Below are 22,978 nucleotides of genomic sequence, written 5' to 3'. Positions count from 1 at the left end.
CTGATGTACCCAACTGTACAATTGATGAGATAAAGATGATATGATGAATGATGATGATGATGGTGATATGATATTACCTGTAAATGAACCCTGGTCAACCCCTTGCGGTTGGAGAACTCAAAGTTGCTGCGCATGAGCAGGTAGAGTATAGCACAAGACTCCTGACGTATGGCTGACAGTCGACTGTTGCAGCATCTCAGAAGCTCCAGACATAGTCTGCCACACAACACTGCGTTACCTGTCACAAGTATACAACCATGGATCAGATTGGACAATGCCTACACGCCAGGTGAAGAGTACTGAATGGATGATATCATAGCCTGATACTGATTTTTATTTTTACCAGCTTCCCATGATGAAGTGGAAGTTCATCTCTATCCTTGATAAGATAATGTACTGTAACAGTTTACTTCCGATTAACTGAGGTTGTTGGGACAGAGACTACCTCGGTTACCGAAAATCTCGGATAACACGGAGGTATCTTAGATTTTGAGGTTAGGGGTTACGGTACCACCTCAGGAAGTAAAAGACTTGTAGTAAAGTATGTTTTAATAACATGCATAGTTAATACAAAATTATCAATAATTTGTATTTTGATGGAAATTTATGCCTATGAAACCCTAAAACAGTACAGTATTATTAAATTATGCACAGAATTAAATAAAAACCCAATAAGGTGGACTCCTACAGTTTGTTAAGTATAAAATTAATTTTTGTTTGAGTTTGACTTGAACTATATTTGACACAATCTTGTCAATATTCAAACATTGTAATAGGGGTGTGCGATGCATCGAAAATGCATCGAAACTTCGATTTAATTCGATTCGATGCATCAAATCGTGATTCGATTCAGCATGCATCGAAATCACGCATCGATTAAGTCCCGATGCAACGATTAAGTCCCGATGCATATTTAAAACTAATTTAGGACTCCAAAATGAGTTTTAGATAGGGAAGTGTCAATTATCGCTACCACCGATACTCGGACATTGCCGATACTAGGAATATCGGTATCAAGAATCGATTGCCAAACGTCGATTTCGCCCGATTCCGCCAATACCGACACCCGACAGGGATGGATAGATATTTTATTGTAACATTTATTTATTTGATAGCTATTAGTTTTGTAATCACGCTAACAATTTTAGTAACCAACTTAGAACACTATTTAGTTCAAAACAGCTAAAGTTTAGCTTCAGCTGTAATGATATTGCACAACACAATACAATCTACATTTCAAGATGTCAGACAGTCATAATTCAGTCTCAGACAACCGGCGCGCGAGTGTCCTCAACATGAAATTATACAAAAAAATGTCTGTATCAATAAGTCAGACCTTTAAATGTGTTATTTTTATTTTTAGAATAAAATAAATAACCTATACTTGTCTAAATGCTTAGTTTCATCGCTGCATTACGCATCATTAGAAAAATTTGATTCAAATACAAACAACATCGACGAAGTCAGAGGGTTAGGCTTGCACTTGCCTATTGCACCAAAAAAGTAGATCCGTATTATCTGTACTATCTACCTAGTTTAAGAGCTTAAGTGAAGTTTTAAGTGCTACTATAACATGAGTATTGATTGAAAAACACCATACGCATACTCCATGTCGATTTTGTAATATTATAATGAATGGTGAATGTTGACTATCTAAGATGATAAATCAAAGTATGTAACAAGAGTTCTCATTGGTCGAGAGGCCACGCTGCACTGTCATGTCAGCCAATCGACGTTCGTGTTTCAATGGAGCAAATGACGATTGCTTTGATGTCGTTATTTGTGTGTGAGTCTATTATTGTGGGAAGGGTTTAGATAAGATACATTGATAAATATCGAGAACCGTTATGTAGGACGTGTTTGTTTATAAAGAGTATAAAATTGGGTTAGAGTTTAAAACCGTGTGATTTTCTTTTGTCTTACAAAGACCTAGATTTGACGTTCAATTATGTTAGTAAACTAAATCTTGACATATGGCTTTATATAATATTTTAATAAAACATAAATTTTTCCGATTATATATCAATATGAATATTTTTGGCTCAAAACATCAATTGTTCCAATCGATCGTTGTAGCATAGACTAACCAACACAAGGCAGTAGGCTATGTTTTATATATGGTTGTAGTTACGTCGTACCCGGCTGGTTCACAGTGAATCCACTCTGCCCAGCCTTGTTCTTGGTATCATCAGGAACATAAACACATTTGTTACTAATTTAAACTATGGAATGTTTGTTAAAAGCACCAGAAGAAACATATTTTGCTGCACAGTGCACACGATTCTTTTACACTGTAAGCTATTATTTTATATTGTCGCATAGTTGCACATTAACTTATTGAAATTAATTGCATCAAACGTGCAGTCTTTTCTCTTTTATCAAGGAGATTTAAGTACCAAACAAAACTAATCTTTCTTTTCTTGAAGGCTAAATTAAAAGATATATTTACATATGAAAGTAAAGAAATAAAAAAACTGACAAATGGCTGATAAAATTCTGATAAGCCCATTTATAAATTGGAGCAAAGTTTATCAGATCTATGCTTTAGTCATTGAATTCAAACATTTATTTTAAAATTAACACTCTGAAACTTTTGTTTAGTAGAATTATTCAAGCGACTGAGGGTGAGGGAGGGCATGTGAACCAGACTTTACAAAGGGCATGTCTGCCATTCTTACAAACTTTCTCTTTTCCTAACCCTTGTCCCGTTAGACAGGGGAGGTGGTGCTTCACTTCACAGCACACTAAACACCCGCAGTTCGCAATCGCTATCGCAGTAGAGTTGAGTTGTTGTGGTAGTGACGTAATTCTGTCGTCTGCTCTTCACAGCTGACTCATAAGCGGCTTTCGTGAAATTATAATTGATACCTAATTTTTTTTGATAGTCACTAAACAAATGATGGCCTCCTCACCCTGTTCAAGGGAAAAAGTTGAGAATTAAAATTTTTGTAAAATGTGGTTTGTTTTATTATTTTGTATTGAAAAGATATCGTAATTTATTAATGTGTTTTCAGCTAGACTTAGTGACTTATTTTCATAGTTTAACAAATGTTTAAGATATAAATAGTGAGAAAATGACATTATAGATTATTTAAGTTCTAATTAATAACTATTATCTTTTTGGTAGAATACATATCCTTCTGTAAGAATTATTGCGTTACCAATTTCTTAAAATCAAAAATTGAAATATAAATCAGATATCATGCCTGGTCTGATATGTATATGCCTACATTTTTGATTATGTCTTAACTAACATTAGTCTCCTGTACCTTGGAACAGGGCCAGAGAGAAGTTGTTGATGAAGGCTCTGAGAGCTGCAAACACGTGACGGAACAGTGTTTCCGACTGTCCGACCTGGAGAAAGCTGAGGTAGAGGTCAAACACAGCCTTCATCACGGGATTGTCACCGTCATCCACCATCAGAGAGTCCCTGAAGTGCTGACAGTAGAGGCCGAGGGAGTCTAGCGCAATGAGACCCACCTCTGTAGCCAAGTTGGCCTCTAGCAGAGCCTGGTAGAGGGTGCTGGACTCATTCTCTATTGATAACAAAACCATAGGTTAAAGTGAAATAGAATATTCATCAAAAGGATGGTAGTTTCTTTTTGAGTATTTCTTGTATAGAATGACCAAACTTTTCATAAAAACTCTGCTTTCTTTTGTCTTAACTTTCTTAAATTATTAATAATAGACTCTCTTTGATTCCTAGGGAATCAGCTTGAAAACTTACACTGTAATATGAGAGCTTAGCTTTGAAACCTTTTTACATTGGTAAAACTATATTATTTATATTTGTTTTGTGGTAGTGTATGTGTATTGTGTGTGTTGGTATTGTACCTTAACTGTATGTACAATGCAGTACACCCCCCCCCTCCCCATGGAGCTCTTTATTTCTCCCCAACACCTGTGAGTTTCAAGCAGCAAATGTCACTTTCGTGTGATTGAATCAGTCAGTCATCAGAAATGCAGCGACTGACGCCTGTCATGTGACAAGTAATTAACTGGGATACTATACTTTAAACATCAACTACCTACTATAACCTCCAACCAAGTGTTGACATTCTAGACTTTTGACACAAGATCTACTTCTTACTCCAGCTTGTTTTTTTCACAAGTGAAAAGTACAATAACAAATAGATGACATTTTTCAACCGGTTTTTTGTGATTCAATCAGATGGTAGACAAATAATTGTAATATGTTCATATTGACACAATATTTACTTTCCTCCTACAGAAGAAAAATTCTGGCAGAAGAAAACTGACATAAAGCCGCCAGTTCTACTGAAGACACTGTCCTCTACAAGAACACTGTTCAATGGTTACTCATACAAAGATTTTATTCACAAACTGAGAGACTCCATCTCTGAACAATATCAACAGAAGGTGTTCGATGAGTCATCTCACATAACCATAAACTGTGGTCAAGAAACCATCAAAACTCGTGAAGAGGATGCAGTGAGCGAACATCAGCCTGTCTCACCTACCACGACCAGCCCCCCCCCCCCCCCCCCCACAGTCCCTGGAGTCCTTGACTACAGTGAAGTAGTGAAAATGTGTGATCGTGTTAGTGGTGAAAAGCAGAGCACTAGTGAAATCAGTAACGTCTATAGTACAAATCATTATAGTGTGTCAGTGTCTTCCGATACCATAAGTCATAGAAATACGCATTTTTTGTCTCAGAGTCCTCACCATTCACCCCCTCCGGACGTCCTTTAACTATTCCATCTACGATTACCCTACCACCTTATCACATATCCTACATAACTGGACCACCTAATCAACCACCTAGAAACCACTTCTCTCAAAGTCCACCTCAAAAATGTAATTATCAAAATAAGTCTATAGTTAAATTATTCCATCAGAAAATTGAACATTTGAAATCCAAAATTGAGGCTTTGCAAATAACTTTGAATGAAATAAAAGCACATATTGTTATCTTGACAGAACATGATATGAAAGAGGAAGAAATTGAGCGCTTAAATATAGAATACTATTCTGTAGGGTCATATTTTACTCGGAAGCTGTCACGCAAAGGTGGAGTAATGTTACTATCTACCAATGAAATGAAACAAAAAATAGTTACAATTCCTGACTCTTTGAAAAATAAATTAATAGAAGAAAAACAGTTTGAATTTTGTATATGTAAATATTTAATTAACAATTTTGAAATAGTAGTTGTAGCAGTTTACAGATCCCCTAAGTCAAAAGCTGAAATATTTTTAGACAGATTAACTGTACTTTTAGAATTTCTGAACAATAAGTTTAAGTGTATCATTGTTGCAGGAGATATTAATATAGATGTGCTTGTTAAATCTAAGGAACACACTATGTTAAAAAATATGCTAAAAAGGGTAAATATGGAGTACTTGGTAAAATTTCCCACTAGGATCTCTAAAATATCAAAAACAGCAATTGACAACTTCCTTGTCACAAAGTCTCAAAGCAGCCTCATGAAAATAAACGGCATAATAACCTTATTGTCTGACCATGATGGTCAATGCTTAGAAATAGCTTTGCCAAAATCGAAATCTGTAAGGGAAAATTTTATTTTCCGGGACCAAAGAGTTTTTAGTGAAGAAAACATTAATCTGTTTAAAAAATTTCTATCAGATGAGTCATGGGTTGAAGTAATTCTTTCGCTGGCTAAAGATAAATACAATAATTTTCTAGACAGTTTCATGTACCACTTTAATACAGCTTTTCCTATGAAAAGAATAAAAAAGAAAACAACACAAAAAAACAATTGGATTTCCCTACAACTTAAAGAAGAAAAGAGTGCACTAGTTAAACTAACACGGGAAAGCAGAAGTAAAAAAGATAACAATTTGACAGAAATGTTAAAGCAAAGATCTTTGAATTACAAAAAAAATGTTAAAAAGGCAAAAAGAGATTATTTTGACAGTAAAATAAAAAAATCAAATAATGTAAATAAAACAGTTTGGAATATTATAAATTCGGAAGTGGGAAACAAAATCCATAAAAATAATCAAAATATTAATTTAGTTCATAATGGAAAACATTACTGTAACCCAACAGATGTATCAAATATATTTAATGATTTCTTTGTAAATGTGGTAAAAAATAACATTGATTTATCTCAAATAAACAATTGTACAGATAGTAATGATGTAATATTAGATTCTGCCAAATGGGAAATGAAACCAATGTTTAGATTAAGAGAGGTGGGAGTATTAGAAATAGAAGAAATGATCAGTTCCCTTAAAAATAGGCTAAGAGTTCGAGTGGGTATGATGAAATCTCTATATTTTTGTTAAAATCCATTAAAAATGAAATCAGCTATATTTTAAGTCATCTCATAAACTCATCATTTGTCTCAGGAGTCTTCCCGGATAAATTAAAAATTGCAAAAATTATCCCATTACATAAAAAAAATGATGTTAAAAATCCGTCAAATTATCGCCCATTATCCTTGTTACCAACATTTTCTAAAATTTATGAAAAAGCAGTCTACATTCAATTAACAGAATTTCTAGTTAAGAACCACTTAATAGATGACATTCAGCATGGTTTCTGCTGTGGAAAATCGGTAATTACTGCAAGTATTGCTTTCATAGAATCAATAATTGACTCAATTGATGCTGGAGACCCGTGCATTGGTTTATTCATGGATCTGTCAGGCATTTGATAGTGTAAATCATACATTACTTATTAGTAAATTAAAATCTCTGGGGATGGTCAAATCTACATTAGATTGGTTTTGTTCATACCTTGAAAATAGATTCCAGTTTGTCCAATTAACTAGTTGTTCTGATAATAGAATTTCAAATCATAAATCACAATTAAAAAAAGTACGATTCGGAGTTCCTCAAGGATCAATTTTAGGGCCCCTTCTTTTCATATGCTATCTAAAAAATATATCAACTTCACTATCAAACCCTGAGAAAAGCAGTATATGTTTATACGCCGATGATACTAACCTAAAAATCTCAGATAAAACAATAGAACAAATTGAAATTTTGTCTTTCCTAGAATTAGAAAATATTGTTCAATTTTTCAAAAATCATAATTTACAGCTAAATGTTAAAAAAACAAATTATATATCATTTAAAACAGCTCAGTCAAAAACCACAGCAGAACCTGTTGTTATGATTGATTCCGAACCTATTGAACAAATTTTTAGCACAAAATTTCTCGGTCTACTAATAGATGGCAACCTAAATTGGAATGAACATGTGGACAAAATCATATCAAAAATTAATTCAGGTTTATGTGCCTTGAGAAAAATGGCAGATTTATGTAGTCAATCAACACTCAAACTAATATACCATTCCTATATACATTCCCATATATCATTTGGCATCTGTCTTTATGGCTCCACCAAACAAGAAAATCTTGACAAAATTCAAAAATTACAAAAAAAAGCAATTCGGATCATTAAAAATCTTCATCAAGAAGTATCCTGTAGAGAGCATTTCAAAAATCTTCAAATTATTACAGTTTATGGACAGTATATTTTTGATACAATTATGGTTTACAAAACTTTGAATTCAAGCAAGCCATTAATAAACCATCCAACTCACCCATACAATACCAGAAATAAATCGGAAATCATACCCACTCATCACAGATTGCAACTCTACACAAAAAAAACCATCATATGCAGGAGCAAAGTTTTTAAGAACTTTACCTAAAGAAATAAAAAAAGAAAATAATGTTAATAAATTTAAAATTAAGTTAAAAAATTATATTACATCAAATCCTATTTATTCAATTGAGGAGTATAACCAGTTGTAAATATGTATTATAAGCCCTGTTAGCTATAAGGAAATGACACTATTCAGTTGTATGACTCATGTACACATTATGAATAAAGATTGATTTGATTTGATTTGATTTGACAATCGGTTTAACTGTAGGTTTTGTCTCGACAGCCACAAAAGTGAACGATGTGGGGTTTTCAGGAAAGTATCCCAGAGATGGAATATGATTGTCGAAAGGAAACTATGTTTATTCTGCTTTCAGCGTCACCAGCTTCAAAAATGTAAAGTAAAAAAGGTTTGTGGAATAAATGGATGCAGGTTGTTTCATCATCGTCTTCTCCATACTGACAAAATTGAAAGGTTTCCCAGACAGGACAATGGATCGCAAAATAAAGAAATTATCAGCAGTCATTTTGTTAATAACCGTATGATTTTGTTTACTTTTGTCATGTCTTTATTAAATTGCAAATACAGTCCTTTTTTATTTGTAATAGTATGACAATATTTCTACAACAAAAACTTGGTTAAAACAAGATCATTTGAACACATTTTGCTGCCTGTAAACTTTTACTTTCTGTAACTTTTGCTAGTTATCTTTGCCTCAATGTTTGTCCCCTCAAAACTTTATCAATTCTTACCAACTTAATCATCCGAATATATATTCTCGGTTTTGTTAAGGTACTAGTCACTAAATTTCTATAATTTTATAGAAAAACGGTAACTTTAAACTTTTATTTATAAAAGTTGGCAATAGAAACAGTAGACCTTTTTAGATGTATAGAAAGTATAGCTTCAAATCGAGTTGTATCGGTTCAAATCGAAAATCTTTTAAATCAAATCGTTGCTTTGAATCAATATATTTTGCTGCTTCGCACACCCCTACAGTAGGAGACCTGTTATTGTTTAAGATAGATCGTTTTACTTGGTTAAACGAGGTTTGAAATGGCAAGAAATAACAAGAAACAAATTCTAAACAAAACAGGATCCCTACAGTGCGCCGTACAGAACTAACAATAAAACTGGCTTCAGCTGTTCCGTAAGGATGAGAAATCTACCAAGGCAGTATGTTTTATCGATGGCCTAACTAACAAGATACTTTGGATTTGCACTCTCCAACCCTGACTCACCTCTGTGTGCCATGTTCTCACGGCCGACGCTGTTGCTGCCACTGAGTGTGTTGTGGGGAGGCAGTATAGGGGAGTCACCAGAGAAGTCCGGGGGCTGCATGCGGGCAGGCAATGTCATAGCCTTAGTAGTTCCCTTGCCTGGTGGACCACTACCACCGTTGACATACCCAGCGATCTGCCGCCGACCCGTGTACTTGAACTCATGGAGACTCAGTCTACAAACACAATTCAACATACTACAATTGAACAATACTAAATGTTAATAATTTTGGAGTAACAATTTTTTTTTACACATTTTAGATTTTGTTGGTTACAGTGACATTGTTACTTTAAAATTATAGATACTTCTAGCAATAGGAAAAGTAAACTAGTTAAGTTACATACATATAAATAAACTCACTCAATAACTTTGAAGAAGCTCAATATATCCGCTTGAGAGCAGTTTTGCCACCACGAGATCATCTGGTCGTGGCTGATGTGTTTGAGGATGAACAGAAAGCAGACAAGGATGTCCTTGACCTCCACTGGCTGTAGTCTGTCACACCTCACCACCTGAGTACCACTGACAGATCTACCAACATAACAAAACATTGGCTACTACACCACGATATCATCTGGTCATGGCTGATGTGTTTGAGGATGAACAGAAAGCAGACAAGGATGTCCTTGACCTCCACTGGCTGTAGTCTGTCACACCTCACCACCTGAGTACCACTGACAGATCTGGCAACATAACAAAACATTGGCTACTACACCACGTTATCATCTGGTCATGCTGTCACACCTCACCACCTGAGTACCACTGACAGATCTACCAACATAACAAAACATTGGCTACTACACCACGATATCATCTGGTCATGGCTGATGTGTTTGAGGATGAACAGAAAGCAGACAAGGATGTCCTTGACCTCCATTGGCTGTAGTCTGTCACACCTCACCACCTGAGTTCCACTGACAGATCTACCAACATAACAAAACATTGGCTATGACACCACGAGATCATCTGGTCATGACATATGTATTTGAGGATGAACAGAAAGCAGACAAGGATGTCCTTGACCTCCATTGGCTGTAGTCTGTCACACCTCACCACCTGAGTACTGACAAATCTACCAACATAACAAAACATTGGCTACGACACCACGAGATCATCTGGTCATGACATATGTGTTTGAGGAAGAACAGAAAGCAGACAAGGATGTCCTTGACCTCCATTGGCTGTAGTCTGTCACACCTCACTACCTGAGTACCACTGACAGATCTACCAACATAACAAAACATTGGCTATGACACCACGAGATCATCTGGTCATGACTGATGTGTTTGATGACATCAGCAGCTACACCAAATAATAGTTATCGTCATCGCTATTACAGTTTATAGCTTGAAGGTATCCATAATTTCTTTGATGGGTTGCTATTAGTCACTCTTGGCTGTACACATCCTTGCCTTCAGATCTGAAAAATGCCCATTCAATCCTAAGAAGGGTTGATTTTGTACTCAGATGCTATTTTTCATTGAGCTATCAATTACATTGATACTATCTATTAAAATATTCATGTTAGATAGTAACAAGACCAGAGTGGCGTACCGTGAGTGGCGGGATGATGCCGGAGTACAGTCTGGGCGCTGTATAGCTGTCTCTTGACTCACAGTAGAGGTGCCATCACCAGACATAGATGAAGCCTCTGAGTCCAGGCTGCCAGACGACCCAGCTCCGTTCAACAAACCTGCCGTAGTGAAATAATAGTTAGTTTAAAGGTTGGGTACAATTAATATTGAGTTGAATGATCAACTGATTAGGTTATAAAATTAAAAACTTAAAAGCATACTCATGGATTAAGAATTCAGATTTCAGTTCTTAGATAGTTGTTTATTTTATATTATCAGTCATTAAATTCATAAACTGTAACTATGAATTTGAAATAAAGAACTCAAATGTAAGATGTATGAAGGCTTTCATAAAGTGTTTCTACCATCAGTAACTTCATGATTTCTCAGTTACTTTACAAAATCTCTCGACCACAAATTACTGATGGTGATGGACGACAAATACTGTACTGCATTGTATTAAACAACTATATCCATGTATCGGCAGAGATAAACGTGATTAAAGGGATATTGCAAGTTGTGTGCAAACCTTGGCCAGCAATTGCAGCGAAGTACGTAGAGTCCCTGATGTGCAGGTTGACAGATGCCCGCGCACCGCCTGGCCCTCCGCGGATGAAGGATTGGTGTTGTGGCGTGCTGATGCTGCTGTTGCTGAGACTGCTGCTCTTGGCTGTCTGGTGCTGTTGGCTGGCAGACACTACACTGAGCCTCTGCAGGTTCATCAGTACTAGACTCAGCCACGGCACGTACAGTGTGGCTATACGAGCCAACTGACCCTGGGGACCAACAGAGGTCAGTCTGGATTAGGAGTATAAGCAGGTCTAGTGTCTACAGGTACAAACTATAGGTTGCAACAAAAATTGCCAGATGAAATGTAATATATGAAAGTGAATAAAATATGGAAAAAAGAAACAGCTACAAAACTAACTTATCTAACAAAAGTCGTTCAATCAGTTGAAAATACACAAAAGTTTCACAACTCTGTTAATTTGATTTTCCACTACTACAAGGGGGCTTTTTAAGAAAGGATTAGTAGAATGGGAGCTAAAAACTGGGTACTCTATGGATTGTCTAAATCACTCTCTTCAACTTTGTATCACGCAACATTCCCAAGAACAATCTGAATCTCTGAACACTGATCGAAATTCAAAAGGAAAACATAAAATAGGATAACATGGATAATATAAAAATTTAAACTATAAAACATATCTGCTGGGGTGAAAAAAATGAACAAGAATAGAAACAAAAGTCTTAGTTCAGAATTGTTGAGGGTTATAAAAAATAACCTATGTCACCATAGCTCTAATTGAAAATGGTTTTTAAATGTTCTTTACAATGTTTTTATATTGTTTTTAATGTGCATACAAAACAAACAGGAACTAAAAATTAAAATTTGCTGAAAATTATGATGTGATTCAGTTTTAGTTTCACAAAGAAAAAGTTAAGATGGCAAACAATTATTGCCTTGACTATAATTATATCTAGAACTACATCACTCCAATCACCTTGTTCTGGTACCGATCGTCCAGTTCGTGTTTGGCCACAAGGTCGCGCAGTACAGTGATGGCTGGACGACGCACACACACCATGTGTGACAGAGCTGCACGCACTTCCTGTAGCAGCAAACCTACCAGGAAGTGTTGCCTACAGAACTCCTCCGTCAGCGTGAACTCTTCTGCAACAAGATAACGAGCTGTGGAGCCGTCACACGGCAGACATTAGTGGACTGCGACTACATCAAACAAGCTCAACTAAAAGCAAACTAAAGCTAACTGTGTTGAAGAAGAAATCAAATCTGTAATAAAGTGTTGGGTATGCTAAAAGTGAGTTGGTTATTCAAACTAATATTTCTATGTGTGGGAAACTAGGTGAGTTCTGGATAAAGCGTGCAATAGGCCAAATGAACAACAATGGACATAACATTATATGGCTTTTCATAAAATAAGTTACCACAAATTACATTTATCAATATACGGAATTTGTTTAAGAAGGGGTAGAGTTCAGCTAGCTTACCTGAGAAAATTTGTGTTCAGATAAACAACAAATGGTCACAATATATAACATTGATATTTAGTTGTGAGTAGATTAAAGAGTTATGCATATCAGTAGACAGTCAGATGAGGGTCCTAGACTACCAGAGATGAATACAGAAAAATCAATGTAAACTATTCGCAACATATGAATTTTACAGTGTAAAACATGGATTTTACAACAAAAGCATAATTTGGAGTGGATTGGTTTATCCAATATGTTTTTTGTTGCATTGGGTTTCTGTTTCTGTATAACTGGGTTTTTTGTCTAGCACCCCTATCTTACCTCTCACTAAAATAAATTATATTGTCATTCTTGTTAAATGCAAAAGGTATAATGTGTGTTAGTTCAAATGAAACTACAGTAAAAGCCCTCATATCCAACCATAACCAGACCAGGATATGGTCGGAATGGCCAAAAGGTTGGATATTGGGAGTTGTTTATGCAGAGGTCGCATGAGAGGGGTTTTACTGTATAAATAAATTAAATATAACTCTTGTAAAATGAAATATACTGGTTGCGGCAATCCTGATTGGAAAACTACCGATAAAATAGACGAAAAAAGTCTTGACATGCTAAGGTGTAACTCACCAGTACGGATGAGCAGAGGCAGGTTGAAGGAGATGTAATGTTCATGGGTTGTGATGATCTGTAGAAACGCAAGCTTGAGGTCATGAAGGCCCCGAGCCTCAGCACCAGTGAAGCAGGCAATATGACAGTTTATCATGCGGAACACAAAACCACGATCGAGAAATGTCAGGCATTTCTGCAACATCACAGAGAAGTTATGATTATACATGGACCTAATGCCATTACTACAACAGAGACAGGCAATAAGCTATCCAATAGTAAGTTTTAATTTTAAGTTAATTTAATTTTAAGTGTGTTACATAGAATAAGGGGAAATTTACTCAAATGAAAAGAATCTGAAAAATGACACATTCTGTTTTGTGAAATGTTACCTTATGTATCATTATCTCCTGTATAACATGAAAGTTTACCTTAAGGAAGTCAGCGATGTTTGAGTTGAGTTTCAGCATTTCTTGAGGCATGTCTCTATACTTGGCAGATAGGTAGGGAGTCAACACATTCAATAAGGACTCCACCTTTTTCAAGAAATCTGTGGAAAATCTTTCATTGCGGTGCATCTAAAAAGTATAAACAAATATCTAAATTAACTTAACCACTTCAATACATAGTAAACATAAGAATATTTTTATAAATGTTGACAATCACCAAGTGTGCATACTTATAAATTAGTTATTGCAATGCAAACCATTCAGTTTTATCCATCGCCAATTACAGTACAAACTACATAGAAAACTATGAGGGTTAGTAAAATTAGATTTTCTTAAATTATACATTGACTTCTCATTAGAGTTTGTGCTACAGAAAACCAATATCCAAACATATTTAAGGAGATTAAGAGATTAATTTTAAAATTAAGGTTCAGTTACTGTGAGAAGTTGTGTCGTCACATTTTTACAGCTTTCATAACTCTTTAAGTAAGACTTATAAATCTATTGGTGCCAAAAAGTGCCATTCATTACTAATAACCAAGGTTTATATGTAATTGTATGTAAAAGGGAAGCAAATGTTAAACTGCCTAACCTTGATCCTCCCAGTGGTCAACAGATGTTGAGCCATGCTTTTTACAATTATTTGGAAGAAAAACCCGGAATGTGGTAGAAACTTGTTGACCAGAAGGAAGTCTGTGTTTTCTGGCTTGAGCAGATCCGGCAGATGACTACAGAGTTCTTCATGGACAGTTCGTGAGGCTACAGTCTCTCCAGCAAACACAAACTGAAACAGGAAAACACAATGAGAACAATGGAATGGGTAAAGTAACTGACATCTTCAACTGTTCAGACATTGAGAATAAAATTGGCCTTGAAGAAATAATGCTGACATATGGGGAGTCTGACAAAAGCCTGACACAGTTACTGTACCACAGTGTCTGTGTAAATCAATAACCTAATTTGGAAATAACTACAATTTGTTTGTTTTGTTATAACCTTAACTCAAACCTTGACATAGGTGGAGAGAATATCAGCTCTGCCAGCCTCCTGTACTAGATGGACCAGATGGATCAATAGACGGATGATGTTCAATCCTACGTCAGGACTGGGTGACAGCACTAACAGGCTAAACAGCTGGTTAAGCAGAGTGGGCAGGAACTCTATGGCTGTGTTCAGATGAATAGCATGGGTGGCCTGAAACAATCATAATACATAATTCATATTTAAAATTCATTTATTGAGTTAAAGTTTTTATAAAAACCTCAATTAACTTGGTGCAACAGAAATACAAAAAGGCACCACAAGATGTTTACGTAGTCCGCAATAATGTCATAGGTTTAATGGAGAAAATCAAGACAGATATACAGATATTTGAATTTTTTATTGTCAATGCCAGTGACATCCCATTCAGATATGCCTACTATCCCGACAATAATTCCTAAACCTAGGCCGTTGTGCTGTACGTTACATACATCATTATATGATTCTTACTCATTCATTTGGATTGTATTTAGCTATTTTTGAAAATATTCCAAAGTAAAGAAAACTATGTGACTAAACTTATCGCACTATTTACCTAAAAAAAACAATGAACGAAGAAACAAATTAAAGTCCTATAAGAACCCTACTAGGTACTTAAAGGGTAAAAGAATTGTCTCTAAAAATCCTGAAAGTCTTAATGCAAATCTAAATTTAAGCGGCGCAGCAAAATTACATTCCGACATAAGTACATGTTTATAATGTTACAGATTTTTCTTTGGGAAATCGAACCAGGGATATTTAAGAATAATTTCCAAAGTTGCAATAAACTCCTTTAGTGAGAGCCATCTTAGGTTTTTTGAAGTATAAAAGAATTGTCCAAACAGAAACCCTCAAACTCTTCATCAAAAGCTCAATTCAATAGGTGCACAAAAATAGACACGGACATGACTAAATTTACACAAATAGATTATTCTTTAAAAATTCCAACCCGAATATTCTTAAAAATTTTCTCAAATCCAAAGTTACAATCTTATTCACAAGACCTTGAGTATTTTGCAGGTCTCTGTCTCAGGGGGAGGACTAGCCCCAGTTTTGGGTTCGTGTAGTCTCTCTGCGTGTGCAAACAAGTTTTGCAGATGTTGATCTCGGGTGTACACAGTGGAGCACAGCTGGAAACTGACACTGAATATTGGCTTCTGGTTGTCCACCCATGTCATCTCTGGTCCTGCATACTGTAACACACAATAGTTAATTGCAACATGCCGAAAAGTCGTTTACTGAACAATATTTCTGATCGGTTTTATCTGTAGCTATTAAAGAGTGCATTTTAGTTACAAGGTGGATAAATGTTACAGTCTAGTTCCCAGCAAGAGAATAGGCCAGTCGATTCATTATCATTATGAGATGGGGATGCCACTTAGGTGCATATATCATTGTGAGATGATCTGTGTACTTTTTTACTGACTAATATCAGCTGCATCATCAGTCAGAATCATTAATTTTAAATATATATATTTTTTTTTTTACTTTTCAAGAACTGAAACAGAGATACAATTCAAATTCCTTACAACTGCTACTCGAAAACAATGACGAACATTATATGTAGGCCTACAATACAAAAACAATCTGAGTACCATTAGTCTTTACAAAACAACATGAAACATTGCGGAAGTAATGTGAATACCACATCTCTACTATAATTACCAAAATGAAACAGTAAACTTTTTTACAAGATGATCAAACTAATTAGATATACAATTTTTCTAAAAGAGTATTCACCTACCCCTTTCCCGAGTCCCAGAGGCTGCACCGACAGGTAACCAGGAGGAAGATTAGCTGCGACTGGGATGGTTTGGTCTTCCACATTGAGTCTGAAATATGCACAATACTTGTTATAAAAAACAAATAAACTAATTATAAAGTATGAAGTATAAAGTATTTCAGTTATACAGCATTCATTTGCAAATCGTTGACGAATTACCTTCCTTTCTGCAGTAGAGGTATCCAAGCGTATCCAACAGTGTTCTCAGGTCCTGTCTCCCGTTTCTTGGACCCCTCTATTGATATGTGTGTGAAGGTGAACAGCAGGTGGTGGTGGATGGTCAGCTTGGCTGGCAGACGTAGTTTGATCTCATCATACCAGGCAGGGTTGGTGGTGTGGTGCAGAACACAACAGGTAGCACTGCTGACTAGCAGACCATTGCGTCCGTAGATACACTATGACAAACATTTGTGCACTCAATCATCAATATCAGGGTGAGTAATCTGCAAAGTTTTGTTACTGACTAAGATTAAGATTGGTTTTGTTCAAGGAAAGGCTCTAGGCCAGGATTTTGAATTGTAGAAAAAGGAGGATAGCAGCTAGCTTACCTTGAAAGTGTAGGTAGGCCATAGAACAAGTAGAAAAACACTGTGCATACAATATTTCGTCCCCTAAGGGACTTAATCAAGTGTAGAGAAAGAGTTTATAAACTCTTTTTCTACACTTGACTAAGTGTTCTATGGCCTACCTACACTTTCAAAGTAAGCTAGCTGCTATCCTCCTTTTTCTACAATTTAAGATTAAGATTGGATGTTTCTTTGGGAAGGACCATTTATTACAAACCAAATGAAGAAGGAGAGCTGGGTCCTGTTTCAAACCATCAAAAAGCTACAAACTGGTTTTTAGTGTCCTAAAAGATTTCAATGTTCTTCTGATTGTTAGGAGAGTTAATGGCCACTCAGATACAAAGCTAATTGTGTTATGACAGCTGAATGAGATCCTTAAAATACATTATTTAGGACGGCCAAGTTAATTTCAATAGAAACCTAATTATGTTAATATAAAATATCTTTCTACAAATCATATTTAATCATAATATACATCATTGGCATAAATTGGGTATTATGAAGTCTTTGACTGAATACTGGACATATTTAAACAGTAAAAATATATTTAAATTTTAAAAATAACGATATCTGAACACAAGTTTTAGAAAATATATTCATGAGAACATCAGAGTGAAAAGCAAAGACGAAACAGAATTAGAAACAAAGATAAAACGATAGTTTGGATACGACAGAGCAAAACTAGAAAACGCCAGAATGGTAAGACTATAGTGGTTTGGTCTTGTAAACAGGATGAATGAAGGAAGAGTGGCTGGAATCTAGCTCAAAGAAGAATTAATGGAAAGAGGAAAGTTAGGGTTTATGAAAAAAAGGAAAGACATGATAAAAATACCATTAATGCTGAAAGTAAAACATTTTAGAGGGAGAGGAGGAGCTTTAGTTGTGGAAGTTTTAATTTTGGAGCTTGTTTGTGTAGGAGACAAATGGACGAGGATTATCAGCATTTAGTACATCTAGGCAAATGAGGCTACTTAATAAACAATTAAACGTGTACTGGTGAAATTACCTGCTGTCAAGTGATCCTTGTGTCCTTTCAATCCTCACGGGATCATCTTCAGGCGGACGTTGTCATTGTATTTTCATTTTTGCGAAATTGAGATTTACAGTTTTACAACACTTAAAACACTTAACACAAAACACCAAAAATTGCCAATAACCTTTTTTGTTTTTGGCCAATTTTGTGTTTTGTATTAGGTGTTTTAAGTGTTGTAAAACTGTAAATCTCAATGTTTTTTTAAAAAACGACCTGTTCACAAGAACGGAAAGACAATGACGACGTTTGCCTGAAGATGATCCCATGAGGATCGAAACCGGTCGCCTTTCAAGGTCACAAGAATCACTTGACAGCAGGTAATATCACCAGTACACGTATTGATCAGTGATTCGGAGGCTTAACTCAAACAATGATTAAGGTTATAACTGATGAATTAATTACTTTAAGACAGTCCTCGACTTACTACTATATAAAACAGATCACATCACAATGCCTACCGTTACGCTCTTTGCATTCTCAGAATCATCGTCCCGCAACTGCACAGTGCATGCGATGTTGCGTGCGCGAGTGAACATCTTCTGCGTGTCGAAGGCGAGGCTCTGCGGGTAAACGTACAGGTGGTTGAGGTAGGAAGTGAAGGGCTGAGGCTCCGGACATAGCTCTGCCACCTCTACAGTCACCTCACTGTTGGGAGAGGCACTGAATGGCTTCAGAGGGGACAGAGAACAAGTCAGGCAATCTGCAACATCAACAACACTGTCAATCAAGTGTGTTGCTGTCACAAATAAAACTGTTTTTAAGAACAACTTTGATTGTAAACTGACTGTTCTTGCTAACGACCGGTAATGTATTTCTGTGACACACATACAAAAGACAAAATGTATTTTTTCTAATGTGTATCTATATTTTCACCATCAGCACATGTAATGTATTTCCTGAAATGAGATGTTTTACAATGGCATTCCGCCAAAACATGTAACACCTTGATTGTTATGATTTGACCTGCTGACAGGTATTGTAAAACTCATGGTAAATTTATAGTACTATCAACACAGTGAGCGGTTGAAATTACACCCATAGAGCATAAGAATAACTAAGGTTGTATTTTCTTATTTTCATCTGTTGACAGCAGCTGTAGAAATTTCTAATATAAAAGGAATGTCCACAATTTGCTTGTAAAATTATTTAATATTGTTGGAACCTGTTGTGAGAATTAATCAATTATAGCTTATAGACAGGTATAAACTGTAAATGGATTATTTCTCAGGACGAGCATTCTTAGCCTAATTGTGTTCAAACGGTATTTATGTTACTACTAGCTGTAACCCGCGGGCTTTGCCCCGTTTAACTTCTTAATTTTCAAGATGATCTCGTTCGCATGGCTCAATCACGTCCTGCTTGAAGTTCGTTCGCTACGCTCACTCACCTTTAGGTTGGAGCTCGTTCGCTACGCTCACTTGCCTTCAGGTTAGCTCGTTCGCTATGCTAACTCGCCTCCAGGTTGAAGTTTGTTCGCTACGCTCACTCACCTTTTGGTTGCAAATTAGCTGTTGTCATAAATGTAAAAGAAATAATAGTGCTGCACCCTGTTGGTAATCCTTGTAACTTTAATGCTATTGAACATCATAGAACAGAACCAACTTTTTTAATTGAAACAGCTGTTAAGATTCATTAATTCCATTTCTCATAAGGTTAACATGGGAAACTCCAGAGCCACTGGGGCGGAGCCGATTGGACGGATCGCGAAATTGATGGTGTATAAACCTATTCCATGACATTCTACACGTATGTACTAAGTTTCATGGCAATCGGTTCAGCGGTGTCTGAGTTTATCACTGCCAAACAAATATACAAACATCCTCTTTTATACTTATAGATAATAAACCAATCAAGAAATGAACAAACTAAATGGATTCCTGGATAGGCTATTTGAACATTTCTTCATTAAAAAAATATGTTTTAAACAACGATCATAAGTGATGGTATAGACTACAATACAAACACTGCTAGATTTTATGGCAATATGGAACATACACACCCCACACAAAATATATTACGAGTGCATGTTTCCTTAACTAGTTAAGAGAGATTGAAATGTTTCAACAAGAGTACTCACTTTCTGGGAGCTCAGTGAGGGCTTCTATCCTGATGTGAACCCACCCTGGAATTGTTGTCAGCTTATTTAACTTGTCTGGTCTGAAAAATGTTAACACTTGTGTAAATTATTTTATTCTATAAAGATATGGAATGATTTTCAATTAACTAAGCTACTATGATTTGACCAGAAACAAACCTACAGTAGACTCAACAAGTTGATTAGAATTAGCTGCTGATTAACCACGATTCCAACAAAAAAAAACTAAAAATATATTATGCAAGTTGAAAAAATGTTATATAGCAACAACCAAGACTTATGGTGTGAGGGAGGCCATCATCTCGCAAGCTACTGAGACTACTGAGTTGCTGTTGATTACTTCACCGACCATGGATCACTCACATATTACAACTGATGAGTTGATAATCTAGATAGTGAGTGTTTTAATTTTTGTTATTGCATAAATAGGCTCTCTAATATTTTTTTAAATTTTTTTTTTAATAACAAAACAAAATTAAGGGGCATCTTCACAGTGTTTTAAATGTTTTATTATTACATAAAACTATATGAAAGCTTAACAATACCTTAAAACTCAATAATAGTTGTTTCCCTGATATTTTAGATAAGATTTGCATTATCCAAGGTTTTTTATCAGCCAATATTTTCTACGGGTAGAACTAAGGCTGGATATCAAGGGCTCTATTGTATCAAACAATTTGTGAAATCCCTTAAATGAGAGCATACAAAAAAAACTCACTTTCTATATTCAGCCAATATTTTTAACAGTTCTTCATCCTTTAATTTCCCAGCTTCTTGACGATAAATGGCTGGGAAATCTGAGGATGTGTCAAGTTCATTACTGTACAGGCGGAACAGAGGTCGGGCAGTCCAAGCAAACGGCATTCGGTATTTACCCAACCTAGAACATACATACTTCATTATCAAACACCTCATTGTTTACTCTAAAACTCAGAGCTATTGTATTATACTGGATTGGTTAATTGTATTGGTGATGGGCCGATTCCAGAATTGGTCGATTCCGATACCGATTCTGATTCCAGAACTTTGGTTTCGATTCTCGATTCCGCACTCGATACCGATACCTGTTATAAATTCATTTTATAACACATATATGTGTGCTTCTCACGATCCCTATAAATAAAGGAGCATGTTATTTTTATTTAATCTTAATACAAACATAACTGCATTTCTATTAAATAAGGTTACATAGATTTTGTTAGCCTATAAGGAAAATAAGATACTTCAAGAAGACATACATTTTAACATATCTTAAAAAAAACTAAATTGAAACAAAACCACCGGTTTAGGTAGGCCTAAAATTTTCACTGAGTTTTTTGTTTGCATAAACATTCACACATCTGGGCCTACATTGAATGTTCCATATTGCTTGAGTTATAAACTCAAAGTCAATACAGTATCAAAGTCATCTTCAATATTGTCAAATCAATATCACTTAAATTACTTAAAGAATCACATAAAAGTCATGGAGTTCATCACATCACTGGACAGAGATCATAGCCCATTTTTTTTTTACAATTCAATACGCACCACGCATAGCAATCAACAACAAAACATAAACAATTCACCATTTGCAGATACAGATACAATTAAGTTAAGTCTTTTAAGAAAAGAGTTACAGTTATTATCACACAAACAGTTCATAAGACAGTTAATTGACTTAATATTTCACCCCTCCAAGAGGGTCATTTCTGAAGCAGTGACTTTTCATGTGCTATTAACTGCCTGGAACTATTTTTTTTTTAGTTGAGTTAGTTTAGTATATATGTTCTTTCTACCTTAGAGTACCCCAAAGTAAAGGTGTTTTTTCTCTTCAAATTGTACCTTTCCCTATCTGACACCACTGATAAGGAGAAAACAAATAAAATGTTATTATTAAAAATACACAAATTATTAAATATTAAACAAAATAAATTATACCTCCAGTAAAAAGATTTGATTCCAAAAAAAGGGGAAAAAAGACAAACTTTGAAGGAAGGTAACATGATAGAGCACAATGTTGTGATGACAAATAGCCAAAGCGTAAAATTTAATTTAGCATTTATGAAGGATGAAGGATTAAGCAAATAAGGATTAAGGATGAAGCAATTAGTCTTATAAAAGACATTGAGCCGTATTAATAAAGAAGAGGTAAACCTTTTACTTGCGAAAATTCGAGCAAATCCTTCTATCTGTATTAATAAAAACTCAAGCAAAACCTTTTACTTAAAAAGGAAAAGGTAATCTATAGAAAGTTGAGGTTTTGCTCATGACTTAAGTAAATGGTTATTAATAAAACTGACCATTTACTTTTTCTTTGAAGTAAATCCTTCAAAAATTATGCATCTGATCAGTAGCAGATTATACGTTTAAGTAAAAGGTGTGTGGTGGTTTTACAGAGTGGTGCTAAATTTTAGCGAATTTCCTAAATAGGGAAAAAGCTATTCCGTAGGTCTCATGGTAAGACCTAGACTTATGACCCATTTACTTTTCCGTTTTCAGGTCCCCAGAGGCCAAAAACCTCCTCCGTTCAAATTCATATATATGTGTGCTCGTTAGCACGATAACTCGAGCAAAGGTGATCCGATTTTGATTAAATTTGGTGCAAACGTGTAAACCTACGTTTATTCTAAGGGATTCACGAATCAGCATAATAGGATATGGAAACGGGGGTTTATGGGCGGTTTTATGGGGTAGGCCTAATTGGATTTTAACATTTTTTAACATAAAAACATAGAATTTAAAAACTTCTTTCCAAGCCATTTTGTAGAGTTAAAAAAAAACTATTAATTTAGTATATCGAAGCGATATTATGCGTCTAATGGCTACGGAGAAAATTTAAAAAATCGTAAATTTAAAATTTCTATGTTATTTTAATGGAGAAATTTTAAACTGTTGTAGTTTTCTTGTTTATGAGCATTTTTTTTATCAAATTTGCATTCATTTCATACTAAACTATTACATAAGAAAAAAAACACCTTTTTACCCTCCCT

At 35.3% G+C, this 22,978-nt stretch overlaps 1 protein-coding gene across 1 annotated transcript in view; it reads right to left on the bottom strand.

The window, feature by feature from the left end:
• LOC129001682 (dedicator of cytokinesis protein 9) overlaps nucleotides 1–22,978 on the bottom strand; it is a 78,102-nt gene that overhangs the window by 35,006 nt on the left and 20,118 nt on the right. Inside the window, exons 12-28 of the mRNA XM_054429074.1 lie at nucleotides 20,725–20,886; nucleotides 19,989–20,068; nucleotides 18,370–18,611; nucleotides 16,472–16,707; nucleotides 16,274–16,361; nucleotides 15,534–15,722; nucleotides 14,518–14,703; nucleotides 14,102–14,293; nucleotides 13,492–13,638; nucleotides 13,082–13,256; nucleotides 11,965–12,152; nucleotides 10,989–11,235; nucleotides 10,440–10,578; nucleotides 9,246–9,416; nucleotides 8,846–9,060; nucleotides 3,270–3,536; nucleotides 78–238 (exon numbers count right to left, since the gene is read on the bottom strand). Coding sequence (XP_054285049.1) covers nucleotides 78–238; nucleotides 3,270–3,536; nucleotides 8,846–9,060; nucleotides 9,246–9,416; nucleotides 10,440–10,578; nucleotides 10,989–11,235; nucleotides 11,965–12,152; nucleotides 13,082–13,256; nucleotides 13,492–13,638; nucleotides 14,102–14,293; nucleotides 14,518–14,703; nucleotides 15,534–15,722; nucleotides 16,274–16,361; nucleotides 16,472–16,707; nucleotides 18,370–18,611; nucleotides 19,989–20,068; nucleotides 20,725–20,886 — 3,085 coding nt within the window. The remainder of the gene's footprint in view (nucleotides 1–77; nucleotides 239–3,269; nucleotides 3,537–8,845; nucleotides 9,061–9,245; nucleotides 9,417–10,439; nucleotides 10,579–10,988; nucleotides 11,236–11,964; nucleotides 12,153–13,081; nucleotides 13,257–13,491; nucleotides 13,639–14,101; nucleotides 14,294–14,517; nucleotides 14,704–15,533; nucleotides 15,723–16,273; nucleotides 16,362–16,471; nucleotides 16,708–18,369; nucleotides 18,612–19,988; nucleotides 20,069–20,724; nucleotides 20,887–22,978) is intronic.

The sequence above is a fragment of the Macrosteles quadrilineatus genome, unplaced genomic scaffold (genome assembly GCF_028750875.1).
Source record: "Macrosteles quadrilineatus isolate MER2022 unplaced genomic scaffold, UCM_ALF_1.0 Scaffold_8__2_contigs__length_117827958, whole genome shotgun sequence".
NCBI lineage: Eukaryota > Metazoa > Arthropoda > Insecta > Hemiptera > Cicadellidae > Macrosteles > Macrosteles quadrilineatus.
The sequence above is the reverse complement of the archived record's forward strand: the minus strand, read 5'-3'. Positions and strand labels throughout refer to the sequence as shown.